General features: G+C 44.0%; 1 protein-coding gene across 2 annotated transcripts in view; it reads left to right on the plus strand.

Annotated features, from left to right (window-relative positions):
- Positions 1-1,183: 1,183 nt before the first annotated feature.
- The window catches only part of LOC115206181 (zinc finger and BTB domain-containing protein 44), a 17,181-nt gene continuing 1,627 nt past the window's right edge, over positions 1,184-16,737 (plus strand). Inside the window, exons 1-6 of one of the 2 annotated variants that reach the window (XM_029772860.1) lie at positions 1,184-1,558; positions 4,630-5,681; positions 6,486-6,570; positions 10,264-10,415; positions 14,068-14,368; positions 15,290-16,737. The exon at positions 15,290-16,737 is cut by the window's right edge and continues 1,627 nt beyond it. In XM_029772860.1, the coding sequence (XP_029628720.1) occupies positions 4,646-5,681; positions 6,486-6,570; positions 10,264-10,415; positions 14,068-14,368; positions 15,290-15,584 (1,869 nt within the window). In that variant the 5' untranslated portion in view covers positions 1,184-1,558; positions 4,630-4,645 and the 3' untranslated portion in view covers positions 15,585-16,737. The remainder of the gene's footprint in view (positions 1,559-4,629; positions 5,682-6,485; positions 6,571-10,263; positions 10,416-14,067; positions 14,369-15,289) is intronic. The other variant, XM_029772861.1, reaches the window with a different exon arrangement.

A 16,737-nucleotide genomic window follows, 5' to 3' on the forward strand; every position in this document is an offset into this window, starting at 1 on the left:
CTCTGACTCATGTGCAGTGTTAATGAGTCTCCAGTCATTTAGGTCACGTAGCGGACAAGACCTGCTTTATGAGGTGCTACAAACCCATGGCAGGATTAGACAGATGGGTATACAGATAAGATTTACTTGGGTCTCAGCCCATGTGGGGTTGGAGGGGAATGAGGCATTTGATGTAGTGGCTAAACAAGCACTTAGAAGTGGGGATGTTGATGTTGTAGTTTCAATGAGCAAGGCAGAGGCAAAAAGCCTGACATGGACAGTGATGGTACAGAGATGGCAGGAGCAGTGGAATAGAGATACTAAGGGTAGGCATTTATTTCAAGCACAGAGGAAAGTCGGGGAGGGGAGGGCAGGAAGGGACAGGCTATTTTTTACAAGATTAAGGCTATTTTTACAAGATTAAGGGTGGGACACAGCCTGTTGAATAAAACCTTAAATGTGATAGGAAAGCATCCAACAGGAAAGTGTGATTATTGCCAGGAAACAGACTGCGGAGCATATATTGCTATAGCGTGGGCAGTATCAGAGGGAAAGAGATGCCGAGATTTAGTATGAGGGAGAAGGGGATACAGGAAATTAGTTTAAATAGTATTTTCAGTAGCACGTCATTAGATATAGTCTCAAATATATTTTTTAAGATAAACGGTTCTGGACGGTAGGATTTAGTTTCTCTGGCCCACACTCCAGTACAGTAGGTGGCGGTCATGCACCATAACGTTGGATGCCAACCGCCAATAAACCCCACCGAAGAAGAAGTCTTGACTGGCATGGTGGAGCACTGGTTGTAGAGTGCATGTTGCAACATTTGGTGAGACCACATGGCTACTGAGGCTTGTGAGAGGAACTGTTTAAAGAAAATGGACACTTGCCATCTAGGGTGCATCACGTCTTGTGTCTCATTTTTGGTCTATTGATAAATGTTTTACTTGTATTGGGTTCAAAAGTGTTCATGAGCGCTACTGGACCTGAAATGAGGAAAAGTGCATTCTGAACTGATTTTAAAGCCTTATATTTATTAAATGTTGGGAAATTGCCTGTGCTTTGTTGGTACTTCACCCTGCCTGCTCAACCCAGCTCGAAAATAACCTGCCATTTTTCCACCCTGTGATTACAACCATATTTAGCTACATAAATTGCTTTCGAGAGCCGTCAGACATGATCTTTACCAAATCAGATGTTGCCTACTGTAATTTGAGTTGCGCGTTGCATTATGGGACACGAATAAAGTGCAAAAAGGATTTGCACAGAGGCTAGCTAAAATAATCTCAACGAAACGCTAAAAAAAACAATTTTGTAAACCTTTAAAAAACAACTTGTGCTATCGACAGCTCCAAGTATTAATGAAAATCTCAAATGTATCCGTTTTTGGCCAACGAATGCTTCCCAAGGAATTCCAAAGAACGGGCTAAATAGGCAAGGATAACAACCAGACAGCTTTCAAGTTAGGCTGCTGCACGCCCAGCTGTGGTGTGTTTACATTGGCCTCTTTTGACTCCACAACCCGAGGCCGATCAAGTCGAACAACAGACGGAATCACACACTGTTCTATCGACTGAAGGTATATTTTGTTGCATAGTCAGTAACTAGATCGCAGGACACTGCTAGCTAGTTATAAGGTGCGGAAGCTTGGTGTGTATTTGTAGTTTACTAGCCAGTCAAGTAAACGTTACATCAGATGGCTAGTTTACGCAACTAGCTAGCTGGTGGCTTGTACAAGCCTCTGTAATTGTTCATAGCCAGCGAACTAGTTATTTGTTTTGACTTTTTACAAAGCTTTCTTTTGTTAGCTAACTAGCTTGTAGTTAGCTAATCAACTAGCTAGATCGCAACTTGTTGTTGCTTGCTGTGTGCAAAGCACTGTTAATGTGTACAAGTGAAAATGCTAGCTAAGTTCAGTTGAGCCTACGCCCCCTTCGTCTGTAAACATAATGCCTGTCCCAATTTTGGAGGAGCTCTATTGGTTATTTGTGTCGCACCTGATTTGATTAGTAAGAACTAACAACTTCATTGCAGCAGCTAACGTAACATAGTAAGCTATTTTCGTCCGTATGATGATGAAATCCCAAGAACGTTAGTGGAGGCTGTTCAAGTAGGGATAACCTTCTAGAAATAATGTTTTATTTCATAATGCAGGCTATTAGGCCTAGCTACTCGTCAATAGGTTTTTAGTTTGAGACTTCGAGTTGGTGTTTCTACAGGGAATTATCTAGGCCTATTTATGGACCCTTCACCTATAAAAACTTAGGGCTAGTTCTTGAAAGTTCAAGCCTGGCAATGCTTGAGTCGGCTTTTGGATTAGGTTAGCCAAAACTTAGAATCAAGAGAATATGATTTTGAAAGGTAACAACAACCCACACTCCTCCACTGCAGCTAAAATCAGTGGCATAAGCCTAATTTGCGTTGCCTCTATTGGGCCAACAGCCTGAGAGTATTTCCCCTTTTTTTCTTAGTGAGAACGGCAAGCTCTCCCAAAGAGAGCCCCTTCAGGAGAGTGTTTTGTTTGATGGAAAATCTCATGCCTCAGAGCAGCCACATGTCTGAGGGGCAGCTGCACTTGTAGTGTGGACTCCACATGCATTTGGATTTCACCATGATGCATCTGCTTTGATTGTTGTTACATAACTTGCCATTTATCCTCCATGCTGTCTACCTCTCTCTTCCACCCTCTCACTGCACTGCTCTCTTCCACCCTCTCACTGCCCTGCTCTCTTTCACCCTCTCACTGCCTGCTCTCTTCCACCCTCTCACTGCCTGCTCTCTTCCACCCTCTCACTGCCCTGCTCTCTTCCACCCTCTCACTGCCCTGCTCTCTTCCACCCTCTCACTGCCCTGCTCTCTTTCACCCTCTCACTGCCCTGCTCTCTTTCACCCTCTCACTGCCCTGCTCTCTTTCACCCTCTCACTGCCCTGCTCTCTTTCACCCTCTCACTGCCCTGCTCTCTTTCACCCTCTCACTGCCCTGCTCTCTTTCACCCTCTCACTGCCCTGCTCTCTTTCACCCTCTCACTGCCCTGCTCTCTTTCACCCTCTCACTGCCCTGCTCTCTTTCACCCTCTCACTGCCCTGCTCTCTTTCACCCTCTCACTGCCCTGCTCTCTTTCACCCTCTCACTGCCCTGCTCTCTTTCACCCTCTCACTGCCCTGCTCTCTTTCACCCTCTCACTGCCCTGCTCTCTTTCACCCTCTCACTGCCCTGCTCTCTTTCACCCTCTCACTGCCCTGCTCTCTTTCACCCTCTCACTGCCTGCTCTCTTTCACCCTCTCACTGCCCTGCTCTCTTTCACCCTCTCACTGCCCTGCTCTCTTTCACCCTCTCACTGCCCTGCTCTCTTTCACCCTCTCACTGCCCTGCTCTCTTTCACCCTCTCACTGCCCTGCTCTCTTTCACCCTCTCACTGCCCTGCTCTCTTTCACCCTCTCACTGCCCTGCTCTTTCACCCTCTCACTGCCTGCTCTCTTTCACCCTCTCACTGCCCTGCTCTCTTTCACCCTCTCACTGCCCTGCTCTCTTTCACCCTCTCACTGCCCTGCTCTCTTTCACCCTCTCACTGCCCTGCTCTCTTTCACCCTCTCACTGCCCTGCTCTCTTCCACCCTCTCACTGCCTGCTCTCTTCCACCCTCTCACTGCCTGCTCTCTTCCACCCTCTCACTGCCCTGCTCTCTTCCACCCTCTCACTGCCCTGCTCTCTTCCACCCTCTCACTGCCCTGCTCTCTTTCACCCTCTCACTGCCCTGCTCTCTTCCACCCTCTCACTGCCTGCTCTCTTCCCACCCTCTCACTGCCTGCTCTCTTCCACCCTCTCACTGCCCTGCTCTCTTCCACCCTCTCACTGCCCTGCTCTCTTCCACCCTCTCACTGCCCTGCTCTCTTCCACCCTCTCACTGCCCTGCTCTCTTTCACCCTCTCACTGCCTGCTCTCTTTCGTAGTAACTTCTTGGAAGAAACCAAACAGGACCTTTAGGTTAATTTGATATGCTTTTACACAATTACATCATTTGTTTGAACAATTTGGCTGTAGGGTTTCATTGGAATGTAGGATAATGTAAGCAGCACTTCAGTTGTCCTCAACCATCAACAATACAAAAACTTGTAGCAGAAATAAAATGCAGATTGTTTGGTGTTAGGTTAAGTTTGTTTTGAGATTTGTTTATCTTCTTTCTAAACCATAGCAAGAGCTGTAAATACATTGTCTCTGAACATCCACATTTATTTTCTGCTAGTAGCACATTTGTACGTTAGATCTTTGGGGGATGAAATCAATCTGAGTTTCAGTGGGTTTCCAAATGTCAAGAGGGATGTTTCTCTTGGCTCGGCACTCCTTCATCGCCATTTGTTTCTGCATTTCTTCCGCCACCCTGTTAAGACCATGTCGTGAGGCCAAATTAAAGTCACGTAGGCTTAACTGAGCTCCTCTAATCCTATCATCTGACAGAGTAGATTTACTATAGTATGTGGTATTTTCTTTTTTAATACCATGACTGGGTTTATATTTAGGTTGTTTTTGTTTGTTTGGTATAGCCATTGTTTAACATCCATAAAAATAATGAAATACAAACATTACATTGACTTTATAGCAAAGGCCCAATGTAGGCCAACATTGAAGGCTAATTTTCCATTCTTCCTGTAGGTACACTAAGACAAAGATGGGGGTCAAAACCTTTACCCACAGTTCCCCCACGCACAGTCAAGAGATGCTGGAAAAACTAAACACTCTGCGCAACGAGGGCCACCTCTGCGACGTCACCATCCGGGTCCAGGACAAGTTGTTTCTGGCGCACAAGGTGGTGCTGGCCTGCTGCAGTGAGTTCTTCCGCTCCAAACTAGTAGGCAGGCCTGATGAAGAGGATAAGTTTGTGTTGGACTTGCACCACGTCACGGTGAGCGGTTTCACCCCTCTGCTGGAGTACGCCTACACCTCCACCCTCTCCATCAGCACGGAGAACATCATCGACGTTTTAGCCGCCGCCAGTTACATGCAGATGTTCGCTGTGGCGAGCACGTGCTCAGAATTCATGAAGTCCAGCATCCTCTGGAGTGCCGGGAGCATTGGGCAGGAGAAACCGCAGGAGTCGGCTCTCGGCGAGAGTGCTTCCTCCCACTGCGCCTTGACCCCATTGGACAGCAGCCTGTCGCCTGTATCGTCTGACTGCAGCGTGATGGAGAGGAACATCCCTGTGTGTCGCGAGTCACGCCGCAAACGTAAGAGCTTTATCATGATGTCCCCAGAGAGCCCACTCAAATGCACCTCGCAGATCACCTCGCCGCAGATGCCCAACCCATCGCCCTCCTCCTTCTCGGAGACCACCACCCAACCAGTGGACTCTTCCCTGGCCTTCCCGTGGACGTTCCCCTTCGGTATCGACCGGAGGTTCCACCCGGATAAGCAGCCCAAGCTTCCCGAGAGCCCATGCCGTCTGGACCAGGCAGGGCCCTCGGAGGTGAGCCGCCGTCTGAGTGACTTCCTGGCCTGCGAAAGCTCCATTAAGGTGCCGCTGTCGCTGGCGGGCCCTGAGGAGGACGTGCGTGTGAAGGTGGAGCGGCTGAGTGACGAGGAGGTCCAGGAGACGTCGTCGCAGCCCGTCAGCGCTTCCCAGAGTTCCCTGAGTGACCAGCAGACAGTACCCTGCAGTGAACAGGTCCAGGAGGACCTCCTCATCAGCCCACAGTCCTCCTCCATAGGTATGGGTCTCTCAAACTGACAACACTTAGATGGTTTCAGACCTCAACAGAAGTCTTATGTCAAGGTGAGATTGCATCCCACGCCTACGGTTGTGGATTTTTAGCTAAATGCTTCGTCCCCAAATTAATGGAAGAGCTAGGCCTAACCACATAGTCTGGTGTGCATATCTTTTCCATTCGTTTTGAATTGCGGCATGTAGCTGGGTCTACATAATGGATGACCTAGGATGTGGACTTATCTCAATACAAGCCCACCAACCTTTTTTCCTCTTTACACTTTTTGGGAGTGTAATTTACCACAATTTAAAGGGCTAATTTGCAGTTGCTACATACCTTTTTTGTTTTAGAAATTAATTATATTTAGCCCTACCCTATTGATTCTTGGAGAATATAACTTATAAAGTCATCATGAACTTTGTTCAACTATCGTACCCAATCAGAACCCAAAATATAATCTTGTTTTACTCAAAGTAACAAAGTAGGCTTAAATATAAACAAACACTGGATAGCCTCAAAACATTTTTAAAATTATAATTTTGATGTTATGAATGGTCAATCCTTGGATCGATAGCTCTGTCTGAATTTGAGTGGCTACATTTCTCTAGCCCCATTCATCAACTGTTTTCCCAAACAGTGGTGGGAAGGACACTCAATTGCTTCAACTGCGGATTGCCACTTTAAAGCTATTCATTCTTTGCATTAGATCTGTGTATGGGTTCGATCCCAAACCATGTCTTATGGAAATCAGACTGAGAAAGAGCTAGTAACTGGGGGAAATTATATTTCTTCTTTGTTTTGGCATAGGTTCGATAGATGAGGGAGTCACAGAAGGGTTGCCCTCAATGCAAAGTACATCCAATGCTGGAGGTCATGCTGAGGATGATGAAAGGTAACAATATGATTGGTTGAAGCCTTAGGAGAGCAGATGGTACGGAAGAAGTAGATGGATATATACAGTTGAAGTCAGAAGTTGACATACACTAAGGTTGGTGTCATTAAAACTCGTCTTTCAACCACTCCACAAATTTCTTGTCAACAAACTATAGTTTTGGCAAGTCGGTTAGGACATCTACTTTTTGCATGACACAAGTAATTGTTCCAGCAATTGTTTACAGACAAATTATTTCACTTATAATTCACTGTATTCCAATTCCAGTGGGTCAGAAGTTTACATACACTAAGTTGACTGTGCCTTTAAACAGCTTGGAAAATTCCAGAAAATGATGTCCTGGCTTTAGAAGCTTCTGATGGGCTAATTGACATCATTTGAGTCAATTGGAGGTGTACCTGTGGATGTATTTCAAGGCCTACCTTCAAACTCACTGCCTCTTTGCTTGACATCATGGGAAAATCTAAAGAAATCAGCCAAGACCTCAGAAAACAAATTGTTGACCTCTACAAGTCTGGTTCATCCTTGGGAGCAATTTCCAAACGCCTGACGGTACCACGTTCATCTGTACAAACAATAGTATGCAGGTTTAAACTACATGGGACCACACAGCCGTCATAGCGCTCAGGAAGGAGACGCGTTCTGTCTCCTAGAGATGAACGTACTTTGGTGCGAAAAGTGCAAATCAATCCCAGAACAACAGCAAAGGACCTTGTGAAGATGCTGGAGGAAACGGGTACAAAAGTATCTATATCCACAGTAAAACGAGTCCTATATCGACATAACCTGAAAGGCCACTCAGCAAGGAAGAATCCACTGCTCCAAAACCATCATAAAAAAGCCAGACTACGGTTTGCAACTGCACATGGGGACAAAGATTGTACCTTTTGGAGAAATGTCCTCTGGTCTGATGAAACAAAAATAGAACTGTTTGGCCATAATGACCATCGTTATGTTTGGAGGAAAAAGGGGAAGGCTTGCAAGCCGAAGAACACCATCCCAACCGTGAAGCACGGGGGTGGCAGCATCATGTTGTGTGGGTGCTTTGCTGCGGGAGGGACTGGTGCTCTTCACAAAATAGATGGCATCATGAGGTAGGAACATTTTGTGGATATATTGAAGCAACATCTCAAGACATCAGTCAGGAAGTTAAAGCTTGGTTGCAAATGGGTCTTCCAAATGGACAATGACCCCAAGCATACTTCCAGAGGACAACAAAGCCAAGGTATTGGAGTGGCCATCACAAAGCCCTGACCTCAATCCTATAGGACATTTGTGGGCCGAACTGAAAAAGTGTGTGCGAGCAAGGAGGCCTACAAACCTGACTCAGTTACACTATCTCTGTCAGGAAGAATGGGCCAAAATTCACCCAACTTATTGTGGGAAGGTTGTGGAAGGCAATGCTACCAAATACTAATTGAGTGTATGTAAACTTCTGACCCACTGGGAATGTGATGAAAGAAATAAAAGCTGAAATAAATCACTCTAATATTATTCTGACATTTCACATTCTTAAAATAAAGTGGTGATCCTAACTGACCTAAGACAGGGCATTTTTACTAGGATTAAATGTTGGGAATTGTGAAAAACTGAGTTTAAATGTTTTTTGCTAAGGTGTATGTAAACTTCCGACTTCAACTGTATACACAGTACCACTCGTACGTTTGGACACCTACTTATTCCAGGGTTTTTCTTTATTTTGAATTTTTTTCTACATTGTAGAATAATAGTGAAGACATCAGAGCTATGAAATAACACACATGGAGTCATGAAGTAACCAAAAAAGTCTTAAACAAATCAAAATATATTTTATATTTGAGATTCTTCAAAGTACTTACCCTTTGCCTTGATGACAGCTTTGCACACTCTTGGCATTATCTCAACCAGCTTCATGAGGTAGTAACCTGGAATGCATTCCAATTAACAGGTGTGCCTTGTTAAAAGTACATTTCTGAATTCTTAATTCTTTTGAGCCAATCTGTTTTGTTGTGACAAGGTAGGGGTGGTATACAGAAGATAGCCCAATTTGGTAAAAGACCAAGTCCATATTATGGCAAGAACAGCTCAAATAAGCAAAGAGAAATGACAGTCCATCATTACTTTAAGACATGAAGGTCCGTCAATACGGAAAATGTCGAACTTTCAAAGTTTCTTCAAGTGCAGTCACAAAAACCATCAAGCGCTAAGATGAAACTGGCTGTCATGAGGACCGCCACAGGAAAGGAAGACCCAGAGTTACCTCTGCTGCAGAGAGGTAGTTCATTAGATTTACCAGCCTCAGAAATTGCAGCCCAAATAAATGCTTCACGGAGTTCAAGTAACAGACACATCTCAACATCAACTGTTCAGAGGAGACTGCATGAATCAGGCCTTCATTGTCGAATTGCTGCAAAGAAACCACTACTAAAGGACACCAATAATAAGAGGAGACTTGCTTGGGCCAAGAAACTTGAGCAATGGACATTAGACCGGTGGAAATCTGTCCTTTTGGTCTGATGAGTCAAATTTGAGATTTTTGGTTCCAGATGCAGAGTAGGTAAACGGATAATCTCTATATGTGTGGCTCCCACCGTGAAGCATGGAGGAGGAGATGTGGGAGTGCTTTGCTGGTGACACTGTCAGTTTATTTAGAGTTTAAGGTATACTTCACCAGCATGGCTACCACAGCATTCTGCGGCAATACGCCATCCCATCTGGTTTGCGTTTAGTGGGACTATGACCCAAAACACACCTCCGGGCTGTGTAAGGGCTATTTGACCAAGAAGGAGAGGGATGGAGTGCTGCATCAGATGACCTGGCCTCCACGATCACCCGACCTCAACCTAATTCAGATGGTTTGGAATGAGTTGGACCGCAGAGTGAAGGAAAAGCAGCCAACAAGTACTCAGCATATGTGGGAACTCCTTCAAGACTGTTGGAAAAGCATTCCATGTGAAGCTGGTTGAGAGAATGCCAAAAGTGTGCAAAGCTGACATTAAGGCAAAGGGTGGCTACTTTGAAGAATATAAAATATATTTGTATTTATTTAACACTTAATTAACATTTTTGGTTACTACATTATTTCATAGTTTTGGTGTCTTAGCTATTATTCTACAATGTAGAAAATAGTTCACAAAAATTGAAAAACCCTTGAATGAGTACGTTCTTCCAAACTTTTGACTGATACTGTGTGTGTGTGTGTGTGTGTGTGTGTGTGTGTGTGTGTGTGTGTGTGTGTGTGTGTATATATATGTATGTGTATATATGTGTATATGTGTATGTATATATATGTGTATATATGTGTATATATATGTGTATATATATGTATATATATGTGTGTGTGTGTGTGTGTGTGTGTGTGTGTGTGTGTGTGTGTGTGTATGTATGTATGTATGTATGTATGTATGTATGTATGTATGTATGTATGTATGTATGTATGTATGTATGTATGTATGTATGTATGTATGTATGTATGTATGTATGTATGTATGTATGTATGTATGTATGTATGTATGTATGTATGTATGTATGTATGTATGTATGTGTATATATATGTGTATATATATGTGTGTGTGTTCCATTTTGCCTTTTCAGCTGGTATGGAATCCTTGGGTCTTGATGTTTTTATGATGACGGTTTTGATCTGGCACCACAAGCTTTACCAAATGTGTGCGTACCTCACTGAAGCACCACATCCTCTTTCTTGTTTCTCAGATTAGAAAGCCTCCAGTACCCTTACCACTTATACATAAGCCCTTCCATCCGCCCTGGCACTAACGGGCCTGACAGACCTTTCCAGTGCCCCACGTGTGGCGTCCGATTCACCCGCATACAGAACTTGAAGCAACATATGCTCATCCACTCTGGTAGGTATTTCCACACATCCACTATGCAGTTGGAGAAGGCTGTGTAGACTAACTACTGCTCTGCAACCTGTTATGTCCTATCTGTTATGTCATAGGTACCCATCTGGAAAGTAGCTCATGTGACTTGTACTGTATTTACATTGCCCCCTACAGTAGTTCCATGCGTCCTCTATCCACCCGATGATAGGAGCCAGAGATCAATGGTATGAATGGCTATTTAATAGTTTGACTCATGGCACACTGTGGAGAAGGATGAAGGGCATTCCAGGGAACATTGATTTTGGAAACACTTGAGGCTTAGTGTCTCCCGCCTCGGTTGACATCGGAAAAACACACTCATCAAGCGCACACATGTCCAAACTCATGCTTGACAACAGTGGAACATTATAACAGGAAATGTCAACCAAATATCGGCACTAATTTCAACTTGACTCTTAAACTTCACAAACAAGCAGTGCTACATTCAATGAGATCGAGTGTTGTTGTTTAAACTTTTCCAGCCCTTGATACAACAAGTTAGATTTTTGGAGTGTAATGTCCCATTTAATGTCTCCTATAAGCTTGAAGCATGAAGTTGTCCAAAAGTAATCAGGCTTGCATGTGAACAGTCCCATTTGTGCAGCCATGCACAGTTACAGCATGTGGAAAGTAACTAACTATAGGCTGCAGGCAAGGACTCCATATTGTGTCCCAACAAATAATGGGATAATTGTCTCTGGTACTCCAAACATCAGACACACACCGCTCACATTCATCAAGAAGACCATCAGGGTTCTATCCCCCAGCCAACACACACATCTACTAGACCCAATTATGAAATATATAGGGGATTATTCCATCAAAGCAAGGGGGGGGGGGGGGGGGGGGGGGGGTTCTCTGCCCTGCAGCCCTGTAGCTGTGTCCAGAGGTTTTTCACTACTGTAGCTCCTATGGGTTGTTATTTTAAACTGGCCAGTCAAGTATACCGTAGAGTAGGGCTGACTATCTGGTTGAAAATACCTCATGGGGCTCAAGTATTTTTCTTCAGGGTCATTTAAGCTTGATCCATAGTGTTGTATGCAGTTAAAAGTAATGCAGTTCACGTCTGCTTAAATTAACCTTCTCTGGCTCTGCGCAATGGGCTTCATTGGAAATTCTCGTAAACGTACGCCTCAAAGTGTCGTTGATGTATTTTTATATTTCTCATTGAAAAAAGTCAGGCTTAATCTTAGTTGTGGCATGTTTACGAGGGCCATAAATAACTGAGTCAACGGAAGCTCTTTTTGTAGTATTCCATGGCCACTGAGTTCTATGGAAATAATGACTCGTGTGCCAACTCAATCTCCCTTCATATTGTTCCCCTGGTCCGTTCGGCACAGAAATGGTTGTTGCGGCCCGTGTGTCAATGAACCATGCGCGACATTGGAGACTGGATGCCTTTGTCACAGAACACAGACAGCTGATGTTCTGAAAGAGCTGCAAAATTTGGATCCCTACAAATCAGCTGGGCTTGGCAATCTGGACCCTCTCTTTCTAAAATGATCTGCCGAAATTGTTGCAACCCCTATTACTAGCCTGTTCAACCTCTCTTTCGTATCGTCTGAGATCCCCAAAGATTGGAAAGCTGCCGCGGTCATCCCCCCTCTTCAAAGGGGGAGACACTCTAGACCCAATCTGTTATAGACCTATATCCATCCTGCCCTGCCTTTCTAAAATCTTTGAAAGCCAAGTTAACAAACAGATCACCGACCATTTCAAATCCCACCGTACCTTCTCCACTATGCAATCTGGTTTCCGAGCTGGTCATGGATGCACCTCAGCCACGCTCAAGGTCCTAAACGATATCATAACTGCCATCAATAAAAGACAGTACTGTGCAGCCGTCTTCATCGACCTGGCCAAGGCTTTCGACTCTGTCAATCACCGCATTCTTATCAGCAGACTCAATAGCCTTGGTTTCTCAAATGACTGCTGTGCTTGGTTCACCAACTACTTCTCAGATAGAGTTCAGTGTGTCAAATCGGAGGGCCTGTTGTCCGGACCCCTGGCAGTCTTTATGGGTGTGCCACAGGGTTCAATTCTCGGGCCGACTCTTTTCTCTGTATATATCAACAATGTCGCTCTTGCTGCGGGTGATTCCCTGATCCACCTCTACGCAGACCACACCATTCTGTATACATCTGGCCCTTCTTTGGACACTGTGTTAACTAACCTCCAAACGAGCTTCAATGCCATACAACGCTCCTTCTGTGGCCTCCAACTGCTCTTAAGCGCGAGCAAAACCAAATGCATGCTTTTCAACCGTTCGCTGCCCGAACCTGCCCGCCCGACTAGCATCACTACTCTGGACGGTTCTGACCTAGAATACGTGGACAATTACAAATACCTAGGTGTCTGGCTAGATTGTAAACTCTCCTTCCAGACTCATATATCAAACATCTCCAATCCAAAATCAAATCTAGAATCGGCTTTCTATTTCGCAACAAAGCATCCTTCACTCACGCCACCCTAGTAAAACTGACTATCCTACCGGTCCTCGACTCCGGCAACGTCATCTACAAAATATCTTCCAATATTCTACTCAGCAAATTGAATGCAGTCTGTCACAGTGCCATGCGTTTTGTTACCAAAGCGCCGTATACCACCCACCACTGCGACCTGTATGCTCTAGTCGGCTGGCCCTCGCTACATATTCTTCGCCAGACCCACTGGCTCCAGGTCATCTATAAGTCTATGCTAGGTAAAGCTCCGCCTTATCTCAGCTCACTGGTCACAATAACAACACCCACCCGTAGCACGCGCTCCAGCAGGTCTATCTCACTGGTCATCCCCAAAGCCAACACCTCCTTTGGCCGCCTTTGCTTCCGGTTTTCTGAGGTCAGTGACTGGAACGAATTGCAAAAATCGCTGAAGCTGGAGACTTACATTTCCCTCACTAACTTTAAACATCAGCTATCTGAGCAGCTAACCGATCGCTGCAGCTGTACATAGTCCATCTGTAAATAGCCCACCCAATCTACCTACCTCATCCCCATATTGTTTTTATTTACTTTGCTGCTCTTTTGCACACCAGTATCACTATTTACACACCATCATCTCCTCATCATCTGCTCATCTATCACTCCAGTGTTAATCTGCTAAATTGTAATTACTTTGCTACTATGGCCTATTGCCTTACCACCTCATGCCATTTACACACACTGTATATAGACTTTCTTTTTTTCTATTGTGTTATTGACTATACGCTTGTTTATTCCATGTGTAACTGTGTTGTTGTTTCTGTCGCACTGCTTTGCTTTATCTTGGCCAGGTCGCATTTGTAAATGAGAACTTGTGCTCAACTGGCCTACTTGGTTAAATAAAGGTGAAATAAAAATAAACCAGTTTCTTTAGTGTGCGTGCATACTATACTGTAGGTCATGCAATGATGATTTCTACCCGTTTCTGTAGCCATTACGCTGACAAATTTTATACACCTATTTTTAACACTCACATTTTACTTTTTTGTGATACATTTTTTAACACCGACATCTGTTTTTAGTTTTGTGATAGTTTTAACATTAACAGTTCTAAAAATCAATGTCATAATGCAGAATTCATAGTTAATCTATTGTAGTGATTCTAATGTGCAACACAAGTAATCTTTCTCTTTTGTTCATCCCTTTCTCAACAGGCATTAAGCCCTTCCAGTGTGATCGCTGTGGGAAAAAGTTCACACGGGCCTACTCCCTGAAGATGCACCGGCTGAAGCACGAAGGTAAACGCTGTTTCCGGTGCCAGATTTGTAGTGCCACATTCACGTCCTTCGGCGAATACAAGCACCACATGAGGGTGTCCCGCCACATAATCCGCAAGCCCCGGATTTACGAGTGCAAAACGTGCGGCGCCATGTTTACCAACTCTGGCAATTTAATTGTACACCTGCGGAGTCTGAACCATGAAGCATCTGAACTAGCAAACTACTTCCAGAGCAGGTGAGGAGTCCCGGGGTGTCGTCCCTTCATTTACTCAGCTTAACGTAGCACAGGAAATAAGCAAAAAATACAAATAAACCTCCCATAGTGGCCGTGTTCAGGGAGAAATACTATTAAGCTATTCGGAATTGGTTCATTACACAGGCCCAACTAACTGTTGAACACTAAGCATACCGTAAAACCTACAGTACAACACATCTCAGTCATGCTGAATGTGGTTCAAAAGCAGTCTTTGGCCACTTTCCTCATCCCTATATAGTGGGATATATAATGTAGAATAGACTATTACATTAGTTACTATTGTGTATTTTGTTGTCTAATTTATTAATTGAACCATTCCATGCTGTTATCTTAGTTGCTAGCCTTTGAGAAACATACAGTATCAAATGATGCGTGTTAGGGGCTTTAAATCCTTTCGTCTTGTTTGCAACAATTTGGATAAATTACATAACCTATTTCTGTCAGAATGCATTTTGCTTTTCCATATAGGAATTTCACTCCGTTTTAATGGCTTTCATTTAAATGTATTGCTCATAGAACTTAAAGTACTTCTACATAAAGCAGACATGGACTCATATATTCTAGACTTTTCCACTTCTTAATCAACTCAAGCCCTCACAGGTTTTTTAGGGCTCAAATGGGCCACTGACTTTTTAAAATGTTATAGTATAGTATGTCTACGCCTGAGATCATAACACTGTATGGAAAATTCTTTGGCGATCCAGTTTAATTCTCAAAAAACAGATCACAGGCCTCACATAAAAGATCTGTCACCGTATTATCTTTCAAGAAAATGGGCCGATTTCCATCCGTTTTTGAAATTACACCATATTTACTGTGTAGTCTACTTTATATAGGAGGTCTAGAGACACCTTTTATCAACAGCCTTTTCTCGTCTGTTATGTCTCTACGTGGTCCCAGTGATTTCCTCATGCCCGACTACCTGAGCCAAGTGCAGGAGGAGGAGACTCTGGGGCAGTACGAGCTGGTGGAGCACGGCTTCGAAGGCAACAACTCGTCTGTCCAGATGGCGGTCATCTCCCAGGTCTCCTCCACCCAGAATTGCGAGAGCAGCACCTTCCCCCTGGACCCCTTATCCCTGAAGGACGAAAAGGTGTCGGAGGAGCCAAAGACAAACGGCAGTAGCAGCTCCCCGGATGGCTCTGAGGAGGAGAACGCCCATATCAAAGAGCTGGCTTCCATTTCGATTGAGTGACCGTCACCTAATTGTCCCCCTCGCCCCCCCCTTCCAATCCAAAGCCCTGACTTTGGAAAGTGCCTGAGATTGCCCCTCTTAACATTCACCTCTAGAATTGGAGGTCTTAACTTTACTAACAGTGACAAGTAGTTTCTTTCCTTACTTATTGGATTATTGTTTTTGTATAATGAAAGTTCATATGATAGACGCCGTCTTACTTCTTGAGTGCCGTCGCTTTGGGCAAGCTTAGTGTTACTAAATATTGTTTGATAATCGAATGCTACATTGGATTTTGTCGTGATCTATGTTAGAGGCGTGTATGCATTCCTTTGTGAGTAGGAGCACAGTACATTTTAAACTTTTTCACACAAAAAAAGTTTGAACATGAAATTGCATCGTAGAGCTCTTTGTCTCTCACTTTCGTTATGAAATGAACTGTAGCTACTACACTTGACTTGTATTGGGTGTTAATGTAGGTATCTACTGGTGGCTTAGACCCGCAAAGGCATGGCAGCATAGCATTTTATTTCATACGCGAAGTCAGTTGTTAAATCATCAAGAAAGACGCAGTGCAGTGGCTGCCCATTTCCGATATCTGGAACAGCTAGGCTAAGTTCAAATGTGAAGTTGAAGTGGAGTAAATTTGTCAGACCTATTTCATTAATACTTGTCCCTAACATTTCTTGTGTGGTGGAAGTCTCTATACTGAAGTATTTGTAATATGTCAGCTGTGTCACTATAACTACAATTTGTTGAATGTCAAAAACAATTGTCACTACCGTGACGTAGAAGTAATATATCACCGTAAGTGACGTATTACTAATATGTCAGCTTTGGTGACATAACTACTATACTTTAATGTCACTATTTTGAATAATGAGACCATGTTGCATTTGGTGGAGAATGTGTTGGTAAATTTACACTGACTGTTTACTTTGGACATGACATTTCAGAAGCTAGTGTCTTGACTGTGGGTGACATTCTTCGGACTAACGTTGTACTAATCAAGTGGTCAGCACATTAGAATTTGTAGCTGGGTGCCTTGCTTTTACTGTGAGTTGAGTTGTGTAATTCAATGTATATGGAGCCAGGAGAGGTCTTCAATGACATGGCAAACATGACATTGCTTTGTATCATGAAGTATGATCGATGGGTATTTTAGTCTTCATGG

The sequence above is a fragment of the Salmo trutta genome, chromosome 13, assembly GCF_901001165.1.
Source record: "Salmo trutta chromosome 13, fSalTru1.1, whole genome shotgun sequence".
Lineage (NCBI taxonomy): Eukaryota > Metazoa > Chordata > Actinopteri > Salmoniformes > Salmonidae > Salmo > Salmo trutta.